At 42.0% G+C, this 26,383-nt stretch overlaps 1 protein-coding gene across 3 annotated transcripts in view; it reads right to left on the reverse strand.

Moving 5' to 3' along the window:
- Positions 1–12,072, reverse strand: part of CAPS2 (calcyphosine 2) — a 78,624-nt gene extending 66,552 nt beyond the window's left edge. For all 3 annotated transcript variants that reach the window (XM_066591658.1, XM_066591656.1, XM_066591655.1), the window contains exons 1-3: positions 11,965–12,072; positions 6,050–6,211; positions 1,945–2,067 (exon numbers count right to left, since the gene is read on the reverse strand). In XM_066591658.1, the coding sequence (XP_066447755.1) occupies positions 1,945–2,067; positions 6,050–6,121 (195 nt within the window). In that variant the 5' untranslated portion in view covers positions 6,122–6,211; positions 11,965–12,072. The remainder of the gene's footprint in view (positions 1–1,944; positions 2,068–6,049; positions 6,212–11,964) is intronic.
- Positions 12,073–26,383: the final 14,311 nt, after the last annotated feature.

Genomic DNA, 26,383 nt, shown 5'->3' on the forward strand with positions numbered 1-26,383 from the left:
CTTTAGCTATTAATTTGTTTTAGAATGGATTTTTACTTTGTTACCTACTCTGGGGTTTATAAGAAATAGGTATACTTTCTTTTTATTTATAACTAGCTGATATATCTGGCTTCGCCCGAGTTAATTTGATACAGGCGTTTACCTGTTGTTCGAACGGAAAATTTTATGGAGTCATGGTTACTTCAGAGGAACCGAGGAATAAAATATGTATACACATAGAGGAGCGTTAGATTCTCCTCAGACTGCACGTACCAATGTCCCTCTGCAGAATGTGCCACCCCTCCGCATATATCTATATTCCACAACACTTCTGCTCGATTCACAACCCGATTCGTTGTTTGGGTTTGTTGATTTACAATTCCAGCAACCTGATTAGTTGTATGGGTTGACTGATTCACAGTGATTGGTTGTTTGGGTTGGCTGATTTACAGTGATTGGTTGTTTGCATTGAATCAAGCAGAAGTGTTGTGGAATATAAATTTATGCCACCCCTCCCACTCTCCTCACTTTTTACTCTTAACCCCTTGAGTGGCACACCCGGAAAAGTTCCGTGACGAGCTCCACTGCTCATAGCAACATAGCCCGGAAGATTTCCAGGCTATGTATCACTATGGGAGCTGCAGAGCACAATGCCACAAGCTGTGACAGTGTGCTCTGCCTGCACAGACCCACACAGAGCAGTGCAAGGGCTTTGAAAAACCAGCAGAAGATATTGCAGACATGTCGGCAATGTCCTGCTTTGTTTACAGGTTGCCATAGAGACCATCGGCTTGTCAGAAGCAAGCCGATGGTCTCTGTGGCAGGGAGAGCTGGTTGTTAGCTGTCAGAGGACAGCTAGGTAGTACTAGCTCTTACAGCAGAGATCAGAGAAAACCTCCGATCTCTGCTGTGTTAACCCTTTACATGCTGCAGTCTATGTGACTGCAGCATGTAAAGGGCTGTCACTGCAGCATGTAAAGGGCTGTCACCATCGGACCCCTGGAATGTGATCAGGGGTCCTGATGGGTCCCTGTGGAAGTCCCCTAAAGGGACAAAAAAAAATAAAAAATTTTTAAAAAATTAAAAAAAAAAAGTAAAAAAAATATTAAAAAAATAAAAAAAACACTTGTCTCCCTTTACTTTGTAAAAAATCAAAAATACAAATCACACATGTGGTATCCGTGTGCGTCGTAATGACCCAGAGAAGGAAGCTAATACATTATTTAACCCCTTAATGACATGGCCCCTTTTTTCTTTTTTCCCCATTTCTTTTTTTCCTCCCCCCTGTTTAAAAAATCACAACTTGTCCCGCAAAAAACAAGCCCTCATATGGCCATGTCAATGGAAAAATGAAAAAGTTATGGCTCTTGAGACGCAACTGCAAAACTAGTTGAAATTCAATGATTAGACCATTTTAAAAAACCTGCCCTGGTGGGCACGACAGGGTGGTAGGAAACCTGCCACTCAAGGGGTTAAAGGTAACGCCCCTTTTTATTAAAATTTAACCCCAGACTGGAAGTTGTAGCCTCTTAGCCTTAAAGGCCTGTTCCATCCCTGCAGTCCATGGCCGCTTCCTTATGTTCTTTATAGCCTTTCAGTATATACACATAGGTCAGTTATATTCTCTCAGTATATACACATAAGAGGTCAGTTAGATTGTTGTGCCAAATTTCACGCTTGTAGAACACCGGGAAGTTACATTAGGGGTGCACTTACTTTTGCACTTAGCATTGGATGATCGAGTTGTGACCCCTTTACTTTTCCCATTTAAGACCTAAAGAATGGTCCTGCCAAATTTCATGTTTGTATGACACCAGGCAGTTAGAGAATTAGTGGCGAGTATATATTACTTTTCCGACAATTGCCATAAGTGATATGACAATTGTGAAAATGTTTAAAGGTTATAGAGCCAGATGGTTTTGGTGTAAAGTGGATTCTAATAGCACATATTGTTCTCCGACTTACAGCTTCCAGCTTCCTCAGGCTATGCTGTGCTGTGTAGGGTTTACTAGTGTAGCAGTGCTGAAGGCAGACTTTATCATCAAATGGTGTTATCGCAGTAAAACCTCCATCCTCTGGTCTCTCACCCTGTTGACAGCAGAACAGCAAATCACTTTACTGGTCAATTGGATTCTGTTATAAAATGCCACAATAAAGCAATAATAGCAATAGATAGCTCAGGCAGCCTGCAGAAGTATACCCATAAGCCTTTTCATTGAAATAAGCTATGATTGAGTCTTTACAACTATTTTTTGACAAAAAGTCTTGCAATTGTGTGACTGAACTGAACTTGTAATAGTTATTTGGATTTCCAAGGAGATGAATAAATTGCCAGTATACTGTATTTTACATATGGAACATCAATACTCAGTAACATTCTACTGCCTGTACCCACTTATATACAGGCCTAAGAGACTGCTGACAATGGGGCCCATTTACGAATACTGTGTAAAAATTAGACAGTGCAAATTTAGACTAGACAGTCTTAAAAGGCGCCAGATTTAACTACTTTTTTATCGTGCGCCATCACTAGGCGATGACTCGGAATACGCAATCTGTCCGCAATGTCAATTGCAGGCGTGCTGCGGGTCGGGTGGCTTCCATTAACGTCAATGGAAGCTATCTGTGCAGACCCAACACATACGCATATGGCCATGGGAATCGGCCCTAAGTGAAAATCGCACCATTTTCACTGCATGTATTTGATGCATATGTATTTTTTTTGTGTGAGTATCCTATGCGATTTTCACATGCGCAAAATCAAGAAATACCAATTGATGTCACTTTTTTTTACACTGTCTCCTGGCTTCAGGTGTAACAAATACAGTGAATATGCATGTAAAATGTACAATCACTGCGTTCTTCTATCACTTCCAAAATCGCATATGCTGCAATTGTATTACGTACGTAAAAAAACATGTCTGAATACACCAATGCAAATCAATGGTGTTGCATGTTGCCCATATTACGCCCATAAATACAGACGCAATACTGACAGAATGAGCCCTTATTGAGGTGTCATTGAAGAAAAGGCCCAAAATGTATTAAAAATGCAAGCCAAAATTTTGTATAGACGTCTGATGGAAACACTACGGGTCCCATTGCATTATAGGACGTTAGCTACACTCTGGTAACTGGCTTGCGGACTAATGTTAAAGACAACCAGCAGAATTGTGAGCACAATCCTGGGATGTAATTCAGGCTGCATGTCATGATCACTACAGGATAAATAACGAACACTTTCCACCCCTTTTTTTTAATGACACTGTGTTTGGCTCAAAAAAACAAATAAACTGCATGCGCCAATGCAGCCCCCTAAAAGTGCATTGGAGGCCTTTCTTTATAGATTCACAAAAACTAAGCCTACACTTGTAATACACTTTCCCTAAATCATAAGTCTGGTTCATTCGTCCATATGTATACAATATGTAAGAAGATACTTCATGCAAAAATATATTTGCCTTGCCCCGCAGAGTCATCCACGGGAAGGATATTTCCTATCAATATTTGTTTAACACCTTAGCGACGGAGCCTGTTTGCGCCTTAGTGACCAGGCCAAATTTTAGAAATCTGACATGTGTCACTTAACATAGAACAACTCTGTAAAGGTTTTGCATATCCAAGTGATTCTGACATTGTTTTTTCGCCACATATTGTGCTTCATTTAGGTGGTAAAAATAGAATTTGTGTATATTTATTACAAATGTTAAAATTGGGAAAATTTGCAACTGTAATATCTCAAATATGTGCAAACATACTGTACAGATTTTGATACAATATATATTTCCATCTGTTTTTTTAAATTCTGGACGTACGTTGGAAAAAACTTTTTGAGACATATATGTTAAACATTACTTAACATTTTGAGGAACACTTTGTTTTCCTGCACCAAGCCAAGATTGCAAAGGCTCATAGGTGTCAAAATGATAGATACACCTACAAATGACCCTATTTTAAAAAAAATTACACCCCTTAATATATTCATTGAGGAGTGTCAGGAGTATTTTGACCCCACAGTTTTTTTCATGCAATTTAGAGGAGGAAAAAATAAAATTTCATATATTTGCAAATATGTCATTTTGAAGACAGTTTTTTCTCTATAGTGCACATGAAAATGAGGATTTACAGCCCAAAAAGGATACCCCTGTTTGTCCTTTGTTCATAAACATACCCATAATGGCCCTAATCTTTTGTCCGTGTGCACAACGGGGCCCAAACTGAAAAGGAGCAGCCAGTGGCTTTCAGAACAGACATTTTGCATGAAGGCGTTTTTAGGCCCCATAGCACACTTGTTCTTGAGCAGCCAAAATGAAGGAGAACTCCCACAAATAACTCTATTTTGAAAACTAGACCTTAACAAATTCATCTAGGGGTGTAATGCATATTTTGACCCCACAGTTTTTGAATGAATCTAAGCAAAGCAGTAGGAAAAAAATTACGACTTGAATTTTTTGGCAATTGTGTCATTTTAAAAACAGTTTTTTTTGTACAGCACACATATGAATGAAGACTTTGCCCCAAAATGGATACCACTGCTTATCCCGTGTCCAGAAACATACCCATTGTGGCCCTCATCTTATGTCCGTATGCACAACGGGGCCCAAATCGAAAGGAGAATTAAACTTCAACTGTTTTTTAACTTTTACATGCAGCCATTGGATAACAGCGATCACATGACCGGGGACCGCTCACCACGGCCCTCGGTCACTGCTCCAGGTTCTCGGCTACCTTTAGTAGCCAGGATCAAGGAGATTTTAAATTTTCCGGGCCCTCCCCAGCTTCTGCGTTTGCCATTTTGACGACGGGTGCATGTGCCGAAGCTGGTGAAAGGTCTGCGGATAAAGATCCCATCGGGGGACATCGCCAGGCCATAGGCAAGTTATTTTACCTCCCCTCATGAATTGGATGCATGACGGGGATGAAACTTTCACTTTTTTTTACTTTTACTTAATCATGTGACCAAGAACCATGTACCGGGCCACCTGAGAAATCTCCAGGCTCTCTGCTATATTTCGTAGCTAGGAGCAGGGAGATTTTACATTTCTGCGGCTTCAGCGCATGCATCCGCCATTTTGGCAACAGACACTGCGCAGAAGCTGGGGTAAGGTCAGCAGATAAATCCAGGGGCCTTAGGTACGGAATTTCACAGATATGATCCGTGAGGGGAGATGAAACTTTAACTTTTTTTAAAACTTTACATGATTGCCGTTGTCTATTGGATAACGGTGATCATGTGACCAGGAACCACATACAGCAGTGCCCAATGACATCACCCTGCTCTCTGCAAAAAATGTATGAATGGCAGCAGACGACTCGTGGTGCATAAAACGAGGCTTTTATTCCATCTTCACAGAAAGTACACGCGACGTTTCGACCGTACAACGGTCTATATCAAGCATGCAACTTATCACAACCAACCCCCTTAAATACTAAAACATAAGTCATCCAGGCCAATCCACTGGGCACTTAAATAATCCTCCCACTCATTAACAGTAATACAGCTGTGCACTACACATATAACTCACTTGTCTGGCTGGAGTCAAAAACCCACCTCCATCCGGATCACAGGTGTCGGCATTGCTGATTTCCAAAATCATAGCATTAGCATCCCCAACTAGCGTTGAAGTGCCCAGTGGATTGGCCAGACACCGCGGGACATCGACAAGGACGGGGGTGAGCACTTGAACTTTTTTTACCTTCTATTTATTTTAATGCAATCGCAGTTATCCATTGGATAGCGCCGATTGCGTGAACGGGAGTCAGATATCTCGGCCCCCCATGACAGTGCCGGGTTGTCCGCTACCTCAGGCAGCCGGGAGCTGTCACATCCACAGCCCCAGGGCTTTAATCCTCAGAGTGAGCATATTTTTATGGCCCTGAGGATTAAAAGCTCACTAAAGCGGGACGTAAAAAAGCAATGGGGTCGTCACTAAGGGATTAAACTGAATGGCGACCTCAAAGATTCTAAGAAATGTAGATATACGTATCATTCTCATACATGTAAAGATTACTTTACCAACAAGAAAACCACATGTATTTAGTTATTACTTCTATAATCATCTATTATCACCTCTTTATTATCTTGTCTTGCAGATGGTTTATTCTTCTCTCTCATCGTATATTGCTTGTAGCCATTTTTCATATCCTCTTCATATTGCTGATACTGCAAGCGATATCTGTCTGATGCTGGGGGTAAATTCTCAGGAACGGTTTTCAACTGTGTTAGAGAGACCTAGTAATCACAGGAGGATTAGAGCATTAGATTATAATCCCCTAATAAATCAAGTAGGTTTTTATATAAATAATCTTGTCTCACAAGTGACTGAATTTGGTTTGCAAAAGATGCAGCATTTAAAAAAAGGACATAAAAGTTAGTTGGAATGTAAAAAATGAATAAACAAACAAACAAACAAACAAACAAACAAACATGAACAATTAGGCTTGTTTATCATCCAAAAAGAAGACAGGGTCTTATATTAATTTTTGCTCCAAAAGATTTTACTTTTTTACATGTATAGTTGCCTGGACACCATTTAAATTAGAGTTTTTTTAGTAACTGTAATTAGGGTTTATATTTCATCACCCTCAAAAATACTGAAAAATCATGTTAGGGCTTATTTTCAGGGTAGGTCTTATTTTCAATGAAACAGGGTATAAGAAGTGTTCCCTCTAACTGCAGATGCAGTTAAAGGGGTTCTCTGGAACTTCAGGGATTTGTTTTACTGATGATCCATCCTCTGGATAAGCAGTGGCATTCTGCTGCTCGGGATCCCTCCGGATCAGCTAATTTCCAGTGTTAGTACGGACAGCACTGGAAGTAGATTGCACCGCCGTATTGCAGCAGCCTGGTTTGGTAGTGCAGGTGCAGCTCCCATTGAATTCAATAGGAGCTGCACCACCAACCTTGGCCGCTGCAGTGTGTTCCTGAATGGCAGACCCCTGCAGATCATCTGTTGATGACTTATCCAGAGAATAGGTCCTCAATAGAAAGAAATCCTTGAAATTCCGGACAACCCCTTTAAGAATGGCCAACTCAACTGTTTCCATACTTCCAACCAACCATGGCCATTTCATAAAGGCTAGTCATGGGACATCAAATCTGGAGATATGTGCAGGTGCAAAGGTGGGACACACATCTATCAGACTTTTATAGTACATTCTATGCCATAAAGGTCTTAGATGGGAATACCTTTGTAATAGCATTTCAGGCAAATAAAATGATAAAAAACCCTTTCATTTATATGTTCATAAAGTCAGTTAAAGAATACAAAGCTGAAGTGGAAGTAACCATAGTGACGCGTGGCAATCTGAAATCAGAGTGTGTCCACTGGGAGTTATCATAATGACATCTTTCCCAGTTCATAGTAGTGCGCTGAATAAACTGAGATCAAACACTCTGGTACAGTGATGATGGGAAATGATGATAAAAGTTTTAATGGCTGACCCTGTAGGTTCACTTTTTTATATTTATCACACAGTAGTTTTTCATACTGTATAGAGCAATGATGCAAAAATGAAGTGAGGACACAGTAAATTTTCTTAAAGGGGTTAACTGAGACAAAAGCATTCATTGTCTATTGTTTGAATAGGCCCTTAACGTTTGATCACTAGGATTCTGACTCCCAGAAACCCTGCCAGCCATTAGAATAAAGAGTTCCATTGTTCACAAGACGGTCGTCTAGACACAGTGGCTCATACATATTGTAGCAAATGCAGTACACAGAATGGCCTGCAGGCGGCTGGAGAACAGGCAGACTGAGTCTTAATTAGAAGGGACAGCTGTATTGGTGTGGTTGGAGGAGTTAGAACCTGCAGCAACACTGCTGTTGGGAGCTAGTCCCTGGGAGAGAAGCTAGGAGGAGGCTAAAGACCTGGGATCTGAGGGAAACCAGGCTGTGAATAATATGAGTTTGACAGGGAAGGGCACCCCCTAGACTAACACCTTGGTTGCGTATGGTATTATGGACATTGCTATGTCATATTGAGGCACTAGGACTCTGTGATAAATAGGTCTGAAAACCTATGTGAAGGTAGTAGCCAGACGGATAGGATTTATGTTATTTAATGCATTTGTGTACTGTGACTAAAATAACAGTGCAAAGATCTATCTATTATTGCTGCCAAAGTAAATTGACTACCTGAATTTCACCACCAAATCTGGCATGGACCTGGGTCACAGAGGTGCAAAAGATGACGATCCTGAGTAGTGACTAATCCTCTATTGTCACAGTAATATATATATATACACACACACACACACACATATATACACATACACACACACTATATATATTATTTATATATATATATATATATATATATATATATATATATATATATATATATATACATACATACATATATACATACATACATATATACATACATACATACATACATACATACACCCACACACACACACTGTTTCCAACTATAACCTGCAGCAGTTTGAAGTAGGGATAATAAAAGGAAATTCCCTTTCAATGGACGCTGAGCACACCATTCAGAGTGACGTCACTGAGGTGGGAGAAGTGATCCCTGCAGGACATGGAGTCCCATTCTACAGATCATAGAATGGTAGCGTTGTAACCTGTTCCACTCATTGATCACCCTCACTGTCAGAAAGTTTTTTCTAATATCTAATTTGTGTCTCTTCCCTTTCAGTTTCATCCCATTGCTTCTAGTCTTTCCTTGTACAAATGAGAATAGGGCTGATCCCGCTGCACTGTGACAGCCCTTCAGATATTTGTAGACAGCTATTAAGTCTCCTCTCAGCCTTCTCTTCTGCAAGCTAAACATTCCCAGATCCTTTAACCGTTCCTCATAGGACATGATTTGCAGACCGCTCACCATCTTGGTAACTCTTCTCTAAACTTGCTCCAGTTTGTCTGTCTTTTTTAAAGTGGGGTGCCCAGAACTGGACACAGTATTCTAGATGAGGTCTGACTAAGGAAGAGTAGAGGGGGATAATTACCTCATTTGATCTAGATCAGGCGTATCTTGGGTCAATTCTGCTCCAAACAATGCAGGTGCCGGCTGTTTCTTACAGCTGACACTCGCCTGCAAGAGCTCCCATAAGCGGCACTGCTCATCAGAGCTGTTAACCCTTTAAATGCCACTGTCACTTCTGACAGCCGCATATTTATTGCCCTGATCGGAGTTTGAGGGTCCCGCACTGCCCCATGCGAAAAGATCGCGGGTTGCCGTGAGGTTGCCATGGCAGTTGAGGGGCCTGCTGAAAGGTCCCAGAGCTGCCATTGCAGATTGCCCATCAAGCCATTCCTGTGGTATGGCTTAATAGATTGCCTATCAGTTAGAGGTGTAATCATACTGGAGGAGCAATAAAACCAATCGCAAATTCTTGTCCCATATGGGGCCTAAAAGAAATGTAAAAATTAGTTTTAAAAAGTTTTATTAATTATTAAAAAATAAAAAGTACCGTATCTAAATAGTAAAACAAAAAATCATATTTGGTATTGCTGTGTCTGTAAAAATCAGATCTATCGAAGTAATACATTATTTACCCCACACACAGTGAATGTTGTCAGAGAAGAAAAACCCCACAACACTAGCATTGAACTTTTTTGGTCACCCTGTCTCCAAGAAAAAAATGTAACAAAATGTGATCAAAAAGTCATATTTACTCCAAAATGGTACCAATAGAAACTACAGGACGTCCTGCAAAAAATGAGCTGACAGTTATGTCAGTCAGAAGATAGCGTCAGAAAATAATAAAAAAAATTAAATGTCCTTTGAAAAAAAATAAAAGTAGTACATAAAAAAAAAAAAAAATGCTATGTAAATTTGGTATCGTACTAATTGTACAGATCCATAGAATAAAGTTATCAGATCACTTTTGTTGCAGTGTGTACGCCATAGAAACAAGACGTACCCAAAGATGGCGGATTTTTTTTTTTTTCCCATTTCACTCCGATTACAATTTTTTAAAACCTTTTTCAGTACATTATATAGTACCATTGGAAAATACAACTCGTGCCGCAATAAACAAGCCCTCGAGACATTTACATTGATGGTTGAATAAAAGTGTTATGATTTTTTAAAAAGATGGAAGGAGAAATCGAAAATGGAGGCGAAAAAAGGGTTGCATCCTTAAGAGGTTAAAGGGTCAAATCATTTTTCCATCCCTGTCATCTGATTGCCTGTCACATTCTGGACAGCTCATCTGTATATTGTAGTCGCTTCCATGCAGTGCAGCCTCCCGTCTGAGCCTTAGCAGGCATCCTCCCTGCTCACTTTCTCTATGCTATCACTCTGATCACATGGCTAGCTACAGCCTGCACCATCACTGCTTGCTTGAAAGACACGGTCATTACTTTTTGTATTCTATATTTGCCTAAATAAAATATAGATCATAGGTCTACAGTCAGGAGGATGAGCTGTGATCTCCTTCATTATAACTGTGTGACAGGAGCCTCTAATCATCAGAAGTAACTGATATGAGTTTTTGTATCCCCATCCAAAGAGTTTGTGCAGTATAGTCCATCACATAAGCTATGTTTACTGTAAAACTGACTAATTTGAGAACACATAACCCCAAGTATATCTGAGCTGCTCAGAATTAAAATCATATGAACCACTTGAGGAGAAAGAGGCCAGGAGTTAGAAAGGAATAACTAACCAAGATACTAGCCAACTTGTATATACTGGGGGGGGGGGGATAGCTACATAATGACTGAAAAATAAAAAAATAACCAGATTGCCATAGATTTTTCACAGTGAAATTGCATGTGACAAAATCCACAAGAAATCCACATAAAACACATGCAGAATTTGTTGCAGATTTGCAAATACTTTGAGATATTTTAAATGGAAGATAAGCATTTCCCCAGCTGGAATCTCCACGCAGGGGGTGTATACATGTAAATACAAACCTAGGGAGCACATATCCAAGTATAATATAGAAAAACGGCAGCAACGCTTTATATAAACTACAGAAATTGCATTTTTCTAATGTTTTCTTAGATATAAAAAATTCCAGAAACTTATAAAACGAAGAACTGTGGTAGGAGATGGGGAGTGAAATAATGGTGACTTATATGAAGGTTGGTTGCGTGGTGAGACATACATGTATAAAAACATTATTACTAGAGATGAGCGAGCGTACTCGGATAAGCACTACTCGCTCGAGTAATTTGCTTTATCCGAGTATCGCTGTGCTCGGGGCTAAAGATTCGGGTGCCGGCACGGAGCGGGGAGCTGCAGGGGAGAGCGGGGAGGAACGGAGGTAAGATCTTTCTCTTCTTCTCTCCCGCCCGCTCTCCCCTGCTCCCCGCTGCGACTCACCTGTCAGCCGCAGCGGCACCCGAATCTTTAGCCCCGAGCACAGCGATACTCGGATAAAGCCAATTACTCGAGCGAGTAGTGCTTATCCGAGTACGCTCGCTCATCTCTAATTATTACAGTACAGGAGTGGACATTTACTTAGAATAATATTAAGTTGCAATACTTTGTTGCGGAGTTTGCTGGAGAATCATTGCAAAATTTGCAGTATAATGTCTACCCCATGTGGCCATGGCCTAACTATGTAACCGAATTAATGTAAAAACTGTAGTTCATTTATGGTTGATGCTCTGAATTCACACCATCTGTGTAGGAAATTACCACTCAGACTGCCAGTAGCATTAATGTATACGTCTGTCTGCTGACATAGAATGATAAATCAGTATTTGTCCAATCTCTTTTGGTAATTTAACAATTTTTTTCTGTATCTGGTAGTAAGTAATCAATGTAAATATTAGTTTTATTGCTCCACCTACTGACCATAAAGGGTAATGCAAAAGTAGAATATACAATAAATCTTTTATTTCTGCACATAGATGTGTTAAAATAGTAAACTTAGAACACAAACAATCTAGGAATAATATGACTAAGGTTATTAATACTGAGTATATAATGAATGTATTGACATTACTTGTGGCAAGTTATAGAATTCTGTACATTTTGCATTATCTCAACTTTGCATACCTGTTTCTGCTCATGTTGTGCATATGGAGTGTTCAGACGTGTCCCCCAACTAACAGTTGAGGATGAATCTGGAGGGCCCAATCTTGGGTACTCTTTCCTTAAAGGTACATAAGTGTCCTGTAATAAGTGAGCAAAAGTTAATTATAATGGCACAAATACATTTAAAAGTGGTATTGAATTTAAAAAGTAATAAGGTGTATGCCTCACTCTAAGCAATCTGTAGACAATATATTCAGATTACAGCTGTGGGCAGTCGGATTTACAGAAACAGCTCAGCACAGCAAGCTATAGAATAGAAGTCAATGGGAGTTACAGAAGCAGCAAGCTATAGAATAGAAGTCAATGGAAGTTACAGAAACAACCCAGCACAGCGAGCTATAGAATAGAAGTCAATGGAAGTTACAGAAACAACCCAGCACAGCGAGCTATAGAATAGAAGTTAATGGTAGTTACGTAAAAAAGCCCAGCACAGCGAGCTATAAAAGTCAATGGGAATTACAGACACAGCCCAGCACAGAGAGCTATGCTGTTTCCACAGCTCCCGCGTTAGCATAGCTCAATGGGCAAATCTGTTTCCGTAACTCCCATTGACTTCTATGGCAGTTATGGAAGCAGTGTACCGTTTTCCACTTCCCTGTTTCTGTATATTCGGACCACCTCATACAGCCACACTGAGGAACAGGACCAGAGATATGTGCGTGTCCCGAAAGCTGACAATCACAGAAAATGGCTGTTACTTACTGACTGAGGAGTGCATATAGATGCATCCTCCTCTCACCATGCAGGTAGCTGACTACCAAATGGAGGAGCGAATTACACCTGTGCAGGACACCGATGAGACAGCCACTCACACTGCCTTCTGATAATGAGGGGGGTGGGTGCTTGGTGTACACTCCCACACATAGTGGATACAGGGTGCCAGACCATTCTGATACATGTAGTTCACCATGCAGACCAGCAACCTATTAATGGCGCCATGATAATTTGGCGGGTTGCCCTGCACTTCCATCAGTGAACCACATTGGTACCGCCACCCTGGGCTCCCCCTGGAGTCTTAAAGCCACACTGCATGTGAATGATAGATCATAAATGCAAGGCATTGGTTGGATGTTGGCCAAGATACATGAGCCCACTAACCACTTCACAGTTCCTTGCGTTGTAGTGGGTCCCTACACTAATATAAATGCATCACAGAAGGAGAAATCAAGAATTAAAAACAATCACAGAAAAATGGCCGTTACTTACTGACTGAGGAGTGCATACAGATGCATCCTCCTCTCACCATGCAGGTTGCTGACTACCAAATGGGGGAGCGAATAATATCTCAGTTTGCTGGTCTGCATGGTGAACTACATGTATCAGAATGGTCTGGCACCCTGTATCCACTGTGTCGGAGTGTACACCAAGCATCCACCCCCCTCATTATCAGGAGGCAGTGTGAGTGGCTGTCTTATCGGTGTCCTGCGCAGGTGTTATTGGCTCCTCCATTTGGTAGTCACCTACCTGCATGGTGAGAGGAGGATGCATCTATATGCACTCCTCAGTCAGTAAGTAATGGCCATTTTCTGTGATTGTTTTTAATTCTTGATTTCCCCTTCTGTGATGTCCCAAAAGGAGGGACCCTCAACCATCAGACTTTCATAGCACATCCTGTGGATACGTTATGAAGGTCTGAGATGGGAACACTCATTTCCTTACAAGTGGGAGTGGTCCGATAATCTCACCCGTTTTCTCTTAGCACAATGCAGATATAACTGGCAAGAGCATTGCATTGAAGGAATGCAGGTTGCTGTGATGCCACTCTTACACCAGGCGATCCTTGTTTCAAGGAGCGCACGAGCATGTGACGTGACTGCTAATACGTTCGCAGTTGTTCGAGGTCATGCAGAATGTTTAGACTGGCAGACCATCATTGAAATCGCTCACTTCTCGCTCAGTGCTCGCATTCTATGTTAAACACTGAGTGGGGAGTGTTTAAACATAACAAGAAGTGAAAGAACCGCTGATGATTTTTATGTAGGCTGAAACTGAGCTTCAAGCGAAAAGCGAACAAAAAAGTACACGATGGCCCATACATAACTATTATTGCGCATATTCGTGTGCTTCAGTAGTCTGAAACACTCCCGCTGCTCTCTGATGGACCAGCACTAATGACATCAGCCTTGTGTTCTCCCTCTAGCATCTCCAGAAGGTCCCTTGCCCCAGAAGCAGGAGGGAGTGTCTCAGACTACCTAAACACACTGTTCATAGGGTACACCGAAAATCTGGTGGTCATTTAGGAGAGGGGATGAATTATGGCAGCAACAGTGAAAAGGGGGAAATCAGGTATATTGAAGTGGTTATGTGGCTGTTAATTTCGTTAAAAGTGCATTATCATCTCAGCTTTTTATAGCCAAGATGGGAAAACATGGAAGCTCTGTTCCAACCACCTGTGGGAAAGGGCCAAGCACTAAGTGCAGTGCTGTTTTTGTAGCTCCTATTGAAGTGATTCAGAACTACAGAAACAGCGTAGCGCGGCAGGCTATGCTTGCTGTTTCTGTAGCTCCCATTCACTTCAATGAGCGCTATGGAAATGTGATAGACATGATGATTAGTCAGTGTAAAATGTCTATTGATTTGTACTAAACTAGAGGTATTACGCAGCTGTAGTGACTTTAACTCTTAGAGGCTAATGACTGCATAATTTCATTATAGTAATTGCTGGACAATGGTGAAAAGATATGTGTTTTGTGACTTCAGCCTAATGTGGAACTCTGCTGCATAAGGAAAGAGTTAAATCACAGTGTTATATGTTATTGCTTGTGTTCATCTTGAGTGTTTTCCCAGTCCTTTCCCATCCCCCCACACAAAATCTTCTTCAACAAAGAGATACTTACTTTCAGTTTCAGGTTTGAGCACGTTTGTAAGACAAAGACTTGCTTATACATTGGAGTTGAGAGAAGGTGGGCAGGAAGGAGGGGGGATTCTATATGATCCGACAAATGAGAATCCTATATGTTACTGATGTAATCTGTTGCACGCCCATTAAAGGGCAGGTGTTATGCTTTACAATAAAAGGGGCTGTCTGGGTGTTTCTGCCCAGAGAGCCATTTTGGATATGAGACTGATAGCTTGTGTCTGATCTGGTCGATGATGTGTGCACACTATACAATTTGGAAGCTACAAAATACCCCGAAACCTGCTGGAGAAAACCATATTCCAGATCAGAAACAGCACTGCGCTAAGTACTCGGCCGATTATGCAGGCTGTGACCGGTAGCCATAGCAAGAGTTCTCCATGAGTGCTATGAAAAGCCGAGATGAGAATGCCTCTGTAATAGACTGCAATACATTGCAGCCCGGGGAGCCTTCACCAGGCTCCGAGCTGCCATGTGAACCCATCAGCACCCTCCATTGTGTTGTGGTGAGGTAGGGGACGATTAGATGCCAGAGGGGACACCCCAACAGTTAGCCATTTAGTTACTTCTGTCAACATTAAATATGGCATCTAAGGAGTTAACAGACAAAATTGGAACAAACTCCAACCAAAGCGGCTGTGGGCAGTTATCAGTAGTTGAAAACAGCCCGCAAACCTGCTCCATACATCACTCGCAATCACCCGCTGTACATTTACAATAGGTAGTCATTAACAGGTTAAACTAAATGACTTAGAAAATAATAAAGCAGATTATTCTCCCCTGTTGAGATTCCCTGCTGTTCAAGTCCCCTGGTCTCCACTTTCTTCTGGCTATAGCTGGTGACGTTCTGTCTAATGTCCCATTTAGACGGGATGAGAGTCGGGTAAATGACTGCATTAGCGCTGATGTCACCGTTAAGGTCGTTGGCGCTCGTGCAGAGCATTTAGACAGGCAGAGTTCACCGCTGGATCCGGGCTTCTAGTTCAGCGCTTCACCTTCTATGTGAAGCGGGGAGCGTTTACACGGAACGAGAAGCCTGCGATCCAGTGATAACAAATAGTGAACGAACAGTAAAGTTTTTTTTTCATTTACACTGGACAATTATTGCTCAAATTTGTTCGTTTGGATGAATTTTGAGTGATAATCGTCCCATGTAAATGGTCCTTAAGAGTGTGACCACTGTGGCCAATTACTGGTCAGAGACCAGTGATTGGGCACAGCAGTCAGGCTGCGGCCGATCAGCTATTCAGGCGCCTGCTGTCAGCACCACAACATTGGCTACACAGTGGAAGCAGATAGCTCTGACTATGTGTAGTGGCGTGCACTGGTAGCAGCAGGCGCAGCTTTCATAGATTTTTTTTTTTTAAGTGAGTTGCCAGGCCTGCAATTACCAGCACTGGCCACTACACAGGTCTGAGCTATCTGCTTCCACTCAGCACACTATTCTGTGGCACTGACAGCGGGCACTCGGACATCTGATCGGCTGCCAGGAAAACACTTTTTACTATACATTCTCCATGTAGTGGGAACGTTTTCTGTGAACCACAGGACTGCCCTAAAGTGGCTCATAAGCTGGAGGTTTACTTGAGTCTTAATGAAACAATGAAATAGAAAAATTAAATCCAAGAAAACCCATTCAAAGTAAATACTAACCTATAATGAAACCTTGCATGCTGAGATGTACAAACTATTTTTCTATTACACAAGACCTTTAGGATTTGGTATGGCTACCATTCTATGATTCCTGCTAGGTAAAGGGGACATTTTCTACCAACTAGTCATGTCTGCAAATACATACACATCAAATATTTAATTACTCACATAGAAGATGATTATTAAATGCCAAACATTTCAACCAAGGTATCAGATACTGAACCTTTATATCGTCCGCACTGGTTGTAGCAGTTGGATTATACTGTATATGTATCAATGGCCCGCTAAGAGCCACTAGACTCGTGCCATTCTCTTCTTCTCTAAAAACGTATATGTCCCCCAAAGTGACAGTAATAGGAGTTATACGTTTCTCTGGAAAGTGTGTGCTCATATACTGTAGTTTTGTCATTACCTCATCATCTGAATCTCCAAGTTTTCCAAGGTCAAGAGAAGGTACTCTGTAACAAAGGGAAAAGGTAACAGATAATAACATACCTGAGCGTACATGCACATACAACAAGTGTTAAATACAATTTAGTTCCAAATCACTGTCTATTGAAATGGAAGTATTCTGCTGCCTATAATCTTAAATGGGTGTTCCCATCCCAGCCGAGGTAGGAAACCGCTGCTGTAGCTAATGGACACCAAGCTGGATACTACGATAAACGGTAGAGTGCTTCAGCCCTGCGCTTTTAACGTAGCTCTCACTGAAGTGAATGGGAGCTACAGAAACCGCATGCTACTGTTTCCATAACACCCTGATTTAAGGAAACAGTGTAGCAAGCTATACTACGCTGTTTCCGTAGCACTCATTCATTTCAATAAGAGCTACGGAAACAGCGCAGGGCGGAAGAGATTGCTGTTTCCGACAGGAGGCCCAAAACAGAGGGTTAAATTTTCCCATCTCAGCTATGAAAAGCCGAGATGGGAATACCCCTTTAACCCCTTCCCACCCCATGACGTACCGGTACGTCATTTTGCGCGAAGTACCAGGCTCCCATGACGTACCGGTACGTCATCGGGATAGCGCGAGATCATGACTGACCTCGCGCTATCCCGCAGCGGGAGCCGGCTGTCAGTCACAGCCGGCGTCCCGCTGCAACAGCGGGGGGGCATCAGAGATGCGCCCCCCGCTGTTAACCCCTTCACTGCCGCGATCTAAGTAGATGTCATCACGAGAGCCCGGCCTGTCACTATGGCAACAGGACGCCTGACACTGGCGTCCTGTATTTGGCGTCCTGTATTGCCTATGATCACTGTATAAGCGATAAGGCATGCATGCCTTATGACAGCGATCATAGGCACAGTGCTGCAAGTCCCTCAGAGGGACTCAAATAGTGAAAAAAAAGAAAATAAAAATGTAAAAAAAAATGTTAAACACCCCCTTTTCTATGCTTTTTCTAATATTAGCATAAAAAAAAGGTAAAAAAAAATTAAAACCCCACATATTGGGTATTGACGCGTCCGTAACGACGTGTACAAAAAGTTGAACACGCTTTTTATTTTGTACAACAAAAAGCGTTTAAAAAAACGCTAAAAAACAGAGGCAAAATGCTAATTTTTAGCATTTTGCCTCACAAAAAATGCAATAAAAGTGATCAAAAAAGCCGTACATTCCCCAAAATGGTACCAATAAAAACTACAGCTCATCTCGCAAAAAATAAGCCCTCATAGAGCTCCGTACATAGAAAAATAAAAAAGTTACAGGACTTTGAATGCAGCTATAGAGAGAAAAAAAAGATTTCCAAAAAAAGGCTTTTTATTGCAAAAAAGTGTAAAAACCTAAAAAAAATATAAGAATTTTGGTATCGTTGTAACCGTACCGACCCGCAGAAAAAATTTAGTGTGTCAGGTATGCTGCATGATTAACGCTGTAAAAAAAAAATCTATGGCAGAATTGATGCGTTTTCTCTCCCTGTTATCATAAAAAAATAATAAAAATTTTACGATATTGTCTATGTACCCAAAAGTGGCACCGGTAAAAACTACAGCTCGCCACGCAAAAAACAAGCCCTTATACGGCCGCGTCGACGGAAAAATAAAAAAGTTATGGCTTTTGAAAAATGGAGATGGAAAAATACCAAAAATCGCTTGGCCCTCAACGCCAAAATAGGCCATGTCATTAAGGGGTTAAAGAGGTTTTTCCAGTCCACAACTATAGATGTCTTATTGATACAAGCATTGTGATACAAGCATACAGTATAAGGTCTGTACTCCGGCTGGATTTCAAGACCACTCATTACTAATGGCAACTCCAGTTTGTCCTCTACCTCCATAGAGTTCACATTCAGTTTGTGTTGTCAGCTCACTTTTTAAGTGTCAGAAGGTTTTATTGTCCTCAACAACTCAAAATCAGGTCCATGAATGTATATGCAATGAATCTGGTGGTGCAGTCTGCTGGCATTTGCTTTTTTTTTTCCAGTTTATTGCATAAAAAACAAATGAGTCAGAAAGCCTTGTGACTATCTGTACATTATGCTGGAGCGTGACCTCAGTCTATGACTCAGTCTTCAGGCTTTTGATACAATATTCCTACCTGCACTAAAGCTGCAAAAACCTTATTCTACAGCATATACTCTCGAAGGGCTTACTTTGTAAATGCAAAATACAACCCCCTACTACAGAAGCTGAACATGAAGTACTTACTCTTGAGGCCGTGTCTCTGAAGCCTGTGAATGTGCTCGCCAACCCTGCGCCATTGAAAAACACAATGTGCAAGTTAAAGAGAACAAAAAGTGAGCATACAAAAATACAGTTTTCAATCACAGCCCAAAATTACTGTACGTAATAAAGACCCTAGACCAGATTCAATATAATCACAGACCTCTGACCAGACCCCAGAATAAATACAGATCTCAGACCAGACCCCCTAAATAAATGCAGACCCCAGAATAAATGTGTACCTCACACCAGACCACTGAATATGGACCTTAAACTAAATACATACCCTAGACCAGAACCCAGAATACAAACGGACTCTGAAACAAATGCGGACAAATAACTACAGACCAGGCCCCTTAAAATACTGACCATATAGATGAACTCCGTACATATAGACCCCCACAGAACAGACTCCTTAAATAAATATGGAGCTCCACAGACCAGACTCTCTAGAGCAGTGGTTCCCAAACTTTTTCAGCTATGGAGCCCTTTTTCAAGAAAAAGTTTCTCGTGGAGCCCCAAAGTGACATAGAGGATGTAGTCAAGAGAGGGGTTAGGGGTGTGGCTTATCACAACATGATATTTACATCCGTCGTTGTAAAAAAGAACAGAGCCGTTATTTAAAAAAATAGAGGCGTTTAAAAAAAAAAAAAAAAACAGGCTTTTGCTGGAGCACTGGATGGGCTATTGATATACATTATATTTAAAATTAACATGCTGCAGAATTAAATCTGACACCACATGTGAATATCCGGTTTTATGCAGATTTTTTCCCACGGCATGTGGATGAGATTTACGAAATCTCATCCACTTTGCTGCTACAGCTACTGTGAATTCCACAGCAAATCTGTCCCATATAGTAATAGTGGCCCCTATATTGGTGGCCCCAGTAGAAGTAGCATTTCCTATATTGCCCCATGTAGTAATTGTGACCCCTATAGTGGCATCAGTAGTAATGGTGACCCCCAACAGTAGCTCCAGTAGTAATAGCATCCCCTTTATTGGTCCCAGTAGTAATAGAAACCCCACAGTGGCCCCCAGTAATATTAACCCCACAGTAGCATTAACCCCACAGCAGGTAGCCCCAGTAATATTAACCCTAGTGTAGGTAGCCCCAGTAATAATAGCCTCCCAACCTATATACTTGCCTCCTCCTTGTAGTCAGCGCCGCTCTTCCTCTGCTCAGCGCTGATCCCAATGCACACTGACATCAGTGTGTGAGCCTGGAACATTTCTTCGCTTGTCCTCCCCTGCAGAACTAAGCAGGAGAGGACTCAGGGGAGGAGGATCCCAGGTGCACACTGACGTCAGAGTGTGCATCAGGATCAGCATTGCTGCGTAATTACCGGTGGGGAGCTGCAGCACCCAGCTGGTAATCACTGCAGTGGTGAGCAGCTGACGGCGCACGTACCAGTAGAGAGGGCTCTGTGTGCCCTCCCCGGCACACGTGCCCTAGGTTCGCCACGGAGCCCCTGACTGTCGCTCGCAGAGCACAGTTTGGGAACCGCTGCTCTAGATAAATACAGACCTGCAGTCTAGACCCTCTAAATATATACTGCTCCTCCTACACGTAAAAACATTCACCCAAGACCAGGCCCCCTAAATACAGACCCCACAATAAACCCACACTTTAGACCAGACCCCAGAATAAGGACTCCAAAACAAAAACATAATTCAAACCAGATCTCAGAATATGGATCTCAAAATAAAAGTGGACCCATGCTGTAATACAGATCACAGAAATACACACCTCAGACCCCAATATAAATACAGCCCCCACAAAATAACTAGAGACACTAGACCCCCAAATAAATCCCAGAACAGACCTCCCAATGCCTCACATACATTTCCCCATGCCCCATTCCCTGATGATGCTGCCCTTAAGCAAAACATGTCAGGGGGATTTTTAGTAATAATCTGTGTATAGTCTTGAACAAATAATGCCAATCACGCTTGCCCGACGGCTCGTCCCGTGTAAAAGAACCATTACACAACACAGATCACACTCAACTCCTCTTACTACTCTGTCCTCTGGCTTTAGGACCTGCACAGAAATGGTCATGTGACCTTATCTCTGCAGGTCCTTCTGCAGCTCCTGCACACAGCTGTACTATAGCCATCATTGCACATTGTGGTTTCTTCATGTTTTTGCCACAAATCAAGATGAAACTGCAATGTACAGCAAATCATGATTTAAAATAAAATGTCACGCCCTTCAATCAGTGTTGGAAGGTGGCAGCCTAGCTGGTTACCAACTATACCGGTCATTGCAGCCCTGAACAGAAGTTAGTTAAAATTAATGTATGGGTAGTGCCTGTAGACTATATTGGTCCTGCAGGGCCTGTAGTGAAAATGAAAGAGGGAGACAAGAAATAACAGTCACAGCACTCTAGGGGGCTCCACTGTCCATCTAGTCTGGTAATCAGTGCCACTCTCAGCTTTCAGACCTTGTGAGATCTCTGTAGAACATATAAAGACAGGACTGGTTTCAGGTCTGTGTGGGCCCTTGTGCAATATAGGGGCTGGAAGTGGCTCTTTAAATTGCACTGTACACCTTCCCTCCTTTGTTATCCGTGTCTGTCCTTCATCTAAGCATGGTTCTATGCTGTCTTCTTTAGTCTCCTTCTTACTCCTGTGCTGTCCTTGTGTGCTCAGTCGGACAGCTGTCAATGCCACTGAATAGAGAGAGCAAATGCCCAGGCTGCAACAGGAAATCAGGGCATCACCACTGCCATGGCAATCGCACTCTGGCACCTGCGTGTTGATACCTTGTCACAGAAGGGCAAAGGAGAACTCCCCGTGACGTGTAGCCAAGGGTTAATGCTCATAGGAGCGTTGGGGCGCAGCTGTGAGTGTGTTAACGCAGTGCGCGGCGGGGGCACACAACAGTCAGTATTTGCAGCTGCCAGCTTTTGTGCAGAGACTGGGTAACGGGGTGGGCAGCAGTGGGCCCTGGCATCTCCAAAAATGAAAACTAAATCAACAACGAAAGATTATAACTCTATAACATTGGATCAAACTTCAATAAACAAGAAGAAAACAGCTCTCCATAAAAAGAGGTCAACCTGAGACAGATCACCCAGTCCCTGACCAGAGTGATCTCATCTCCCGGTAGAGAGAAACCACAGCTTTTATTTGCATTGCTTAGAACGTAATCAAATACACATCATTTCTGTACCAGAACTCCACCACACAGGTTTGCATGTCGTGTTCGGGGAAATTACGGCATAGAAATTGCGAGGCCGCAGAATAGGAATGGAGATGGGAATTATTCCACTTACCTTGGCAAGAGCAGCTTGTGATGTGGCAGCTACTCCTTTTATCTCCAAATTCATCTTGAAGCGTGCTGAAAAAAAAGAGAACAAATACGGTAGATGTAGATCGCTACTTGTGATACATTGCGGGTCTATAAACCGGTAAAAACTGGTACAGAAAATGTCAGGGAACACAAAAAAAAACAAAACACAATCAGATTTCAGTTTTTGCAAATAATGGAGTAGCCGGGCTGCTATGGGCGATACTTCTTGTCCACACTAGTGTGTATAATGTACCTCAAGCAATATATTAAACCCCTTAAGGTCCAGGCTGTTTTATACCTCAAGGACCAGACACTTTAGGGATTTGACCCATGTGGCGGTTTTACTGCCCTATTTTTTTTCCTTCAGCTACCAAAATTATTTTTGCTGCGTTTCTTTTTCTGTTACATATAGGGCTTTTTTAATAGCTTTTTTTTAACTGACTTTTTTTCCCCGTTTCTTAGTTTTTATTTGGGGTAAATAGCTACAAATAAATATATATTTTTTTTAACATTTATAGTTTTTTTTTTTTCTTATTTAGTATATTTATGCAAAAATTGTTTATGTGAACAGGTTCCTCATTTTATTTCGGACGTTTTGATATATAATATGTATGGTTTTAGATTACAGGGCACATACTGCAACGGCTTTGGTTGGCATCGGTTTTGGGTCATTTTCTTTGTGTATGTATATTTTTTAATTTTATTCTGTAGTTTTTTCTTACTTATTTTAACTTTTTACCATCTATTTCCCCCATGATGTCATATAAGACCTCTTAGGGTCATTCACATGGTCTTTTTTTTTCTATTTCACCCTTTTCCACTGTAGCTGGGGTGTCCATAGGAGCCTGAGTTACAGGGAAAAACATCCCCTGTAGTGATATTAGTCACTGGCAGAGCTGATCAGGGTCTGCTAGGACCCTGCAGCTCTGCTGTGCCAGGAAATCCCAGCGGTCACATGACCACTGGCTCGCGTAGTGCAAAAAACATTTCCACTTTCACTCATTGAGTGTTATGTACCTGGGAAAAGAGACACTTCTCCCTACTCCTCTGGAGCAGAGACTTTAACCCTGCGCCGTATTTATACTAACAGTTGGATTAAAGCCCAGAACCAAGCGCCATAAATTAACAGCGCTTGGTACTTAAGGTGTTAAAAATTATATGCTGTACTAATTGAAAGGAATCTGTCACAAGCATTATGCTGCCTGAACTATGAGTGGCATGACATCAGGGCAAGATTCCCTATTAATGATATAGGTATGCCTCAGGGCTCACTCACATGAGCGTATTGTGACTACGTTTTACACGCATATTTTCCTCAACGCGGAATATGCTGTAGGCTGCAAATTCGCATGCAACGTGTATTCACTGAGTACTTTATGCACCCATAGACTATGATGGTGGGTTATATGCACGAAAATAGGACATGCAACTTTTTTTCACGCATGTAATATGAGTGTGTGAAAAACGCAGGTCTGAATGGCCCAATGTAAATCAATGGCGTTTTAGCACTGCGTATTACGCAGCCAAAATATGCTAATGTGACTAAACCCTTAGGATGGCTTCACATAGGATCATGCGCAATTGTGCGCAACTTAGTGCAACGCATTGACGTGCGCTTTGATCGAGATATTTTTTGTGCACGTCGGAAAATGTTACTGCGCCTTTTCTGCCCGCAAAACCTGTTCATTTACGTACAGCAAATGAAGGCACTGACTGAAATGGCTAATTAGTTCCAGATGTGTTCTTTTTCCAGTGGAATCACGCAGTGTTTCACGCATCTCCATGCGTATTGCACGCGCGTTTGTGCACCCCACATTGGCTTCTATGGGGACCTTTAGTGTGCAAATCCGCAGAAAGATAGAGCATTTTTTATCCTTTGTTGCGCGGCTGAAATGCGCACGCAAAATACACATTGAAATCAATGTGTTCTATTTACTGCAAATACGCCCACGTGAAGCCGCCCGCCCTAACTGTGAAATGCTGCGGTGTATCAGAGTGTACATAGCTTCAATAACAAGTCAGAAAATCCAGGTATAGAACCCAACACGGATTCAGGAGTGTGAACACACTCCAACACCTCCATTTAACTAGTAGTGACAGACAGGCTGATTCCAACTACCTGTCACTTCCTACACTACACAGTCAAGTGGCAGCTCTCTGCATGGGATATGCCCAGCGAGAGATAGGTGTGGCGTAATCATAAGGTGCTCACATACTCACCCAGATTGATATTTTTATCAGTGACCACTGCAATAGCCAGAAAAATGTCAATCACGGCAGTTAGATGGGTGAGCAGCACCACATGGGCCGGATCTATCCCATTCATGCAGCTACTGCTTTACTATGAAGGTGCAGCACTGCTACACACACTTGCCTCGAAAAGAGACAGACCACTGGAATCAGCAGCTTGTCATTATTTTATTGGTGAGGACAATGTAAAGTACCTGACAGGTTCCCTTTAATTAGGAATATCTTACTTCTTTACTGTAAATGATATTCCTCTACTGTGACTTCACAGTATACATTATACCTTTTCTATGACATCACTATATTATACCTGTTCTGTGACATCAAAGTATACATTATTCCTGTACCATGACATCACTATATTATGCCTATTTTGTAACTTCACAGTACACATTATTCTTGCACTGTATCATCGCAGTATAGAGAAAATTTGTCTGAAATTTTACTTTTTTCTCTCCGTTCTAAGGCAGCACAGAAGAGATATTTTGTCCCTACACTCCCCCCCAAGACCATAGAATAATAAATCAATCAATTAAGAAGTCTGTCACAAATGTGTAATAAATAGAGACAAAAAATAGATTATACCTACCCGATAATTGAGTTTCCAGGAGTCTCCACGACAGCACCAATTGAGATTGCCTCCTCCTGATAGGACAGGAACATACTGAGAGGTTAAAAGCTCCCCCCCTTCCCCACTTTCCTCAGTGGATTCTATCTAACGAATTGCCGGGGTAGGAGCTTAAATTAAATTCTTTCCCTAACTGGGATTTTTTTTTTTTTTAGGGGAAATTATATTCTATAATTTCTTTCCTATGTTCTTAGGGGGGGGGGGGGGGAGGTACGGGTGCTGTCGTGGAGACTCCTGGAAACCCGATTATTGGGTAGGTATAATCTATTTTTTCCCCAGTCGTCTCCACGACAGCACCAATTGAGATGTACCAACTAAAGTTTATTAGGGTGGGATTGCTGCCGAGAGGACTTTGCGGCCGAAGGCCATGTCCTCGTCCCGCTGCACTTTTACCCTATAGTGTTTAATGAACATGTGGGGTTTTTTCCAGACTGCGGCCTTGCATATCTGCTCGACTGAAGCTGAGCTATGTTCGGCCCATGAGGATGCTACTGCCCTTGTAGAATGGGCTTTCAGAGCTAAGGGGATTTCCTTCCCGAGGGCTTTATAGGACTCTATAATGGCCAGGCGGATCCACCTGGCTATGGAGTTTTTTGCCGCTTTGTTCCCTTTATTTGGGCCACTGAACTGGACGAACAGGTTGTCGTCCCGTCTCCAGTGGCTTGTCGCCTCTATGTAGCCTAGGACTGCTCTCCTAACATCCAGGCAGCTTAGGGTTTTTTCTTCCTCGTTTTTAGGTTTACGAAAAAATGAGGGAATTATTATGTCTTGGGACCTATGAAAATGTGATACCACTTTTGGCATGAAGGCAGGGTCCGTTTTAAATACTAATTTGGTGTCCGAGATTTTTAGGAATGGGTGGCGAATGGACAAAGCCTGAAGCTCGCTAACCTGCCTTGCGGGCGTGATGGCTACTAAGAAAACGGTCTTGATCGTAAGCATTTTTATCGGTAGTGCTTCGATCGGCTCGAATGGTTCTGCCGTCATGGCCCTTAGGGCCCAATTAAGGTTCCAGTCTGGAACAAGGTTTATGGGT

This window comes from Eleutherodactylus coqui, chromosome 2 (genome assembly GCF_035609145.1).
Source record: "Eleutherodactylus coqui strain aEleCoq1 chromosome 2, aEleCoq1.hap1, whole genome shotgun sequence".
Lineage (NCBI taxonomy): Eukaryota > Metazoa > Chordata > Amphibia > Anura > Eleutherodactylidae > Eleutherodactylus > Eleutherodactylus coqui.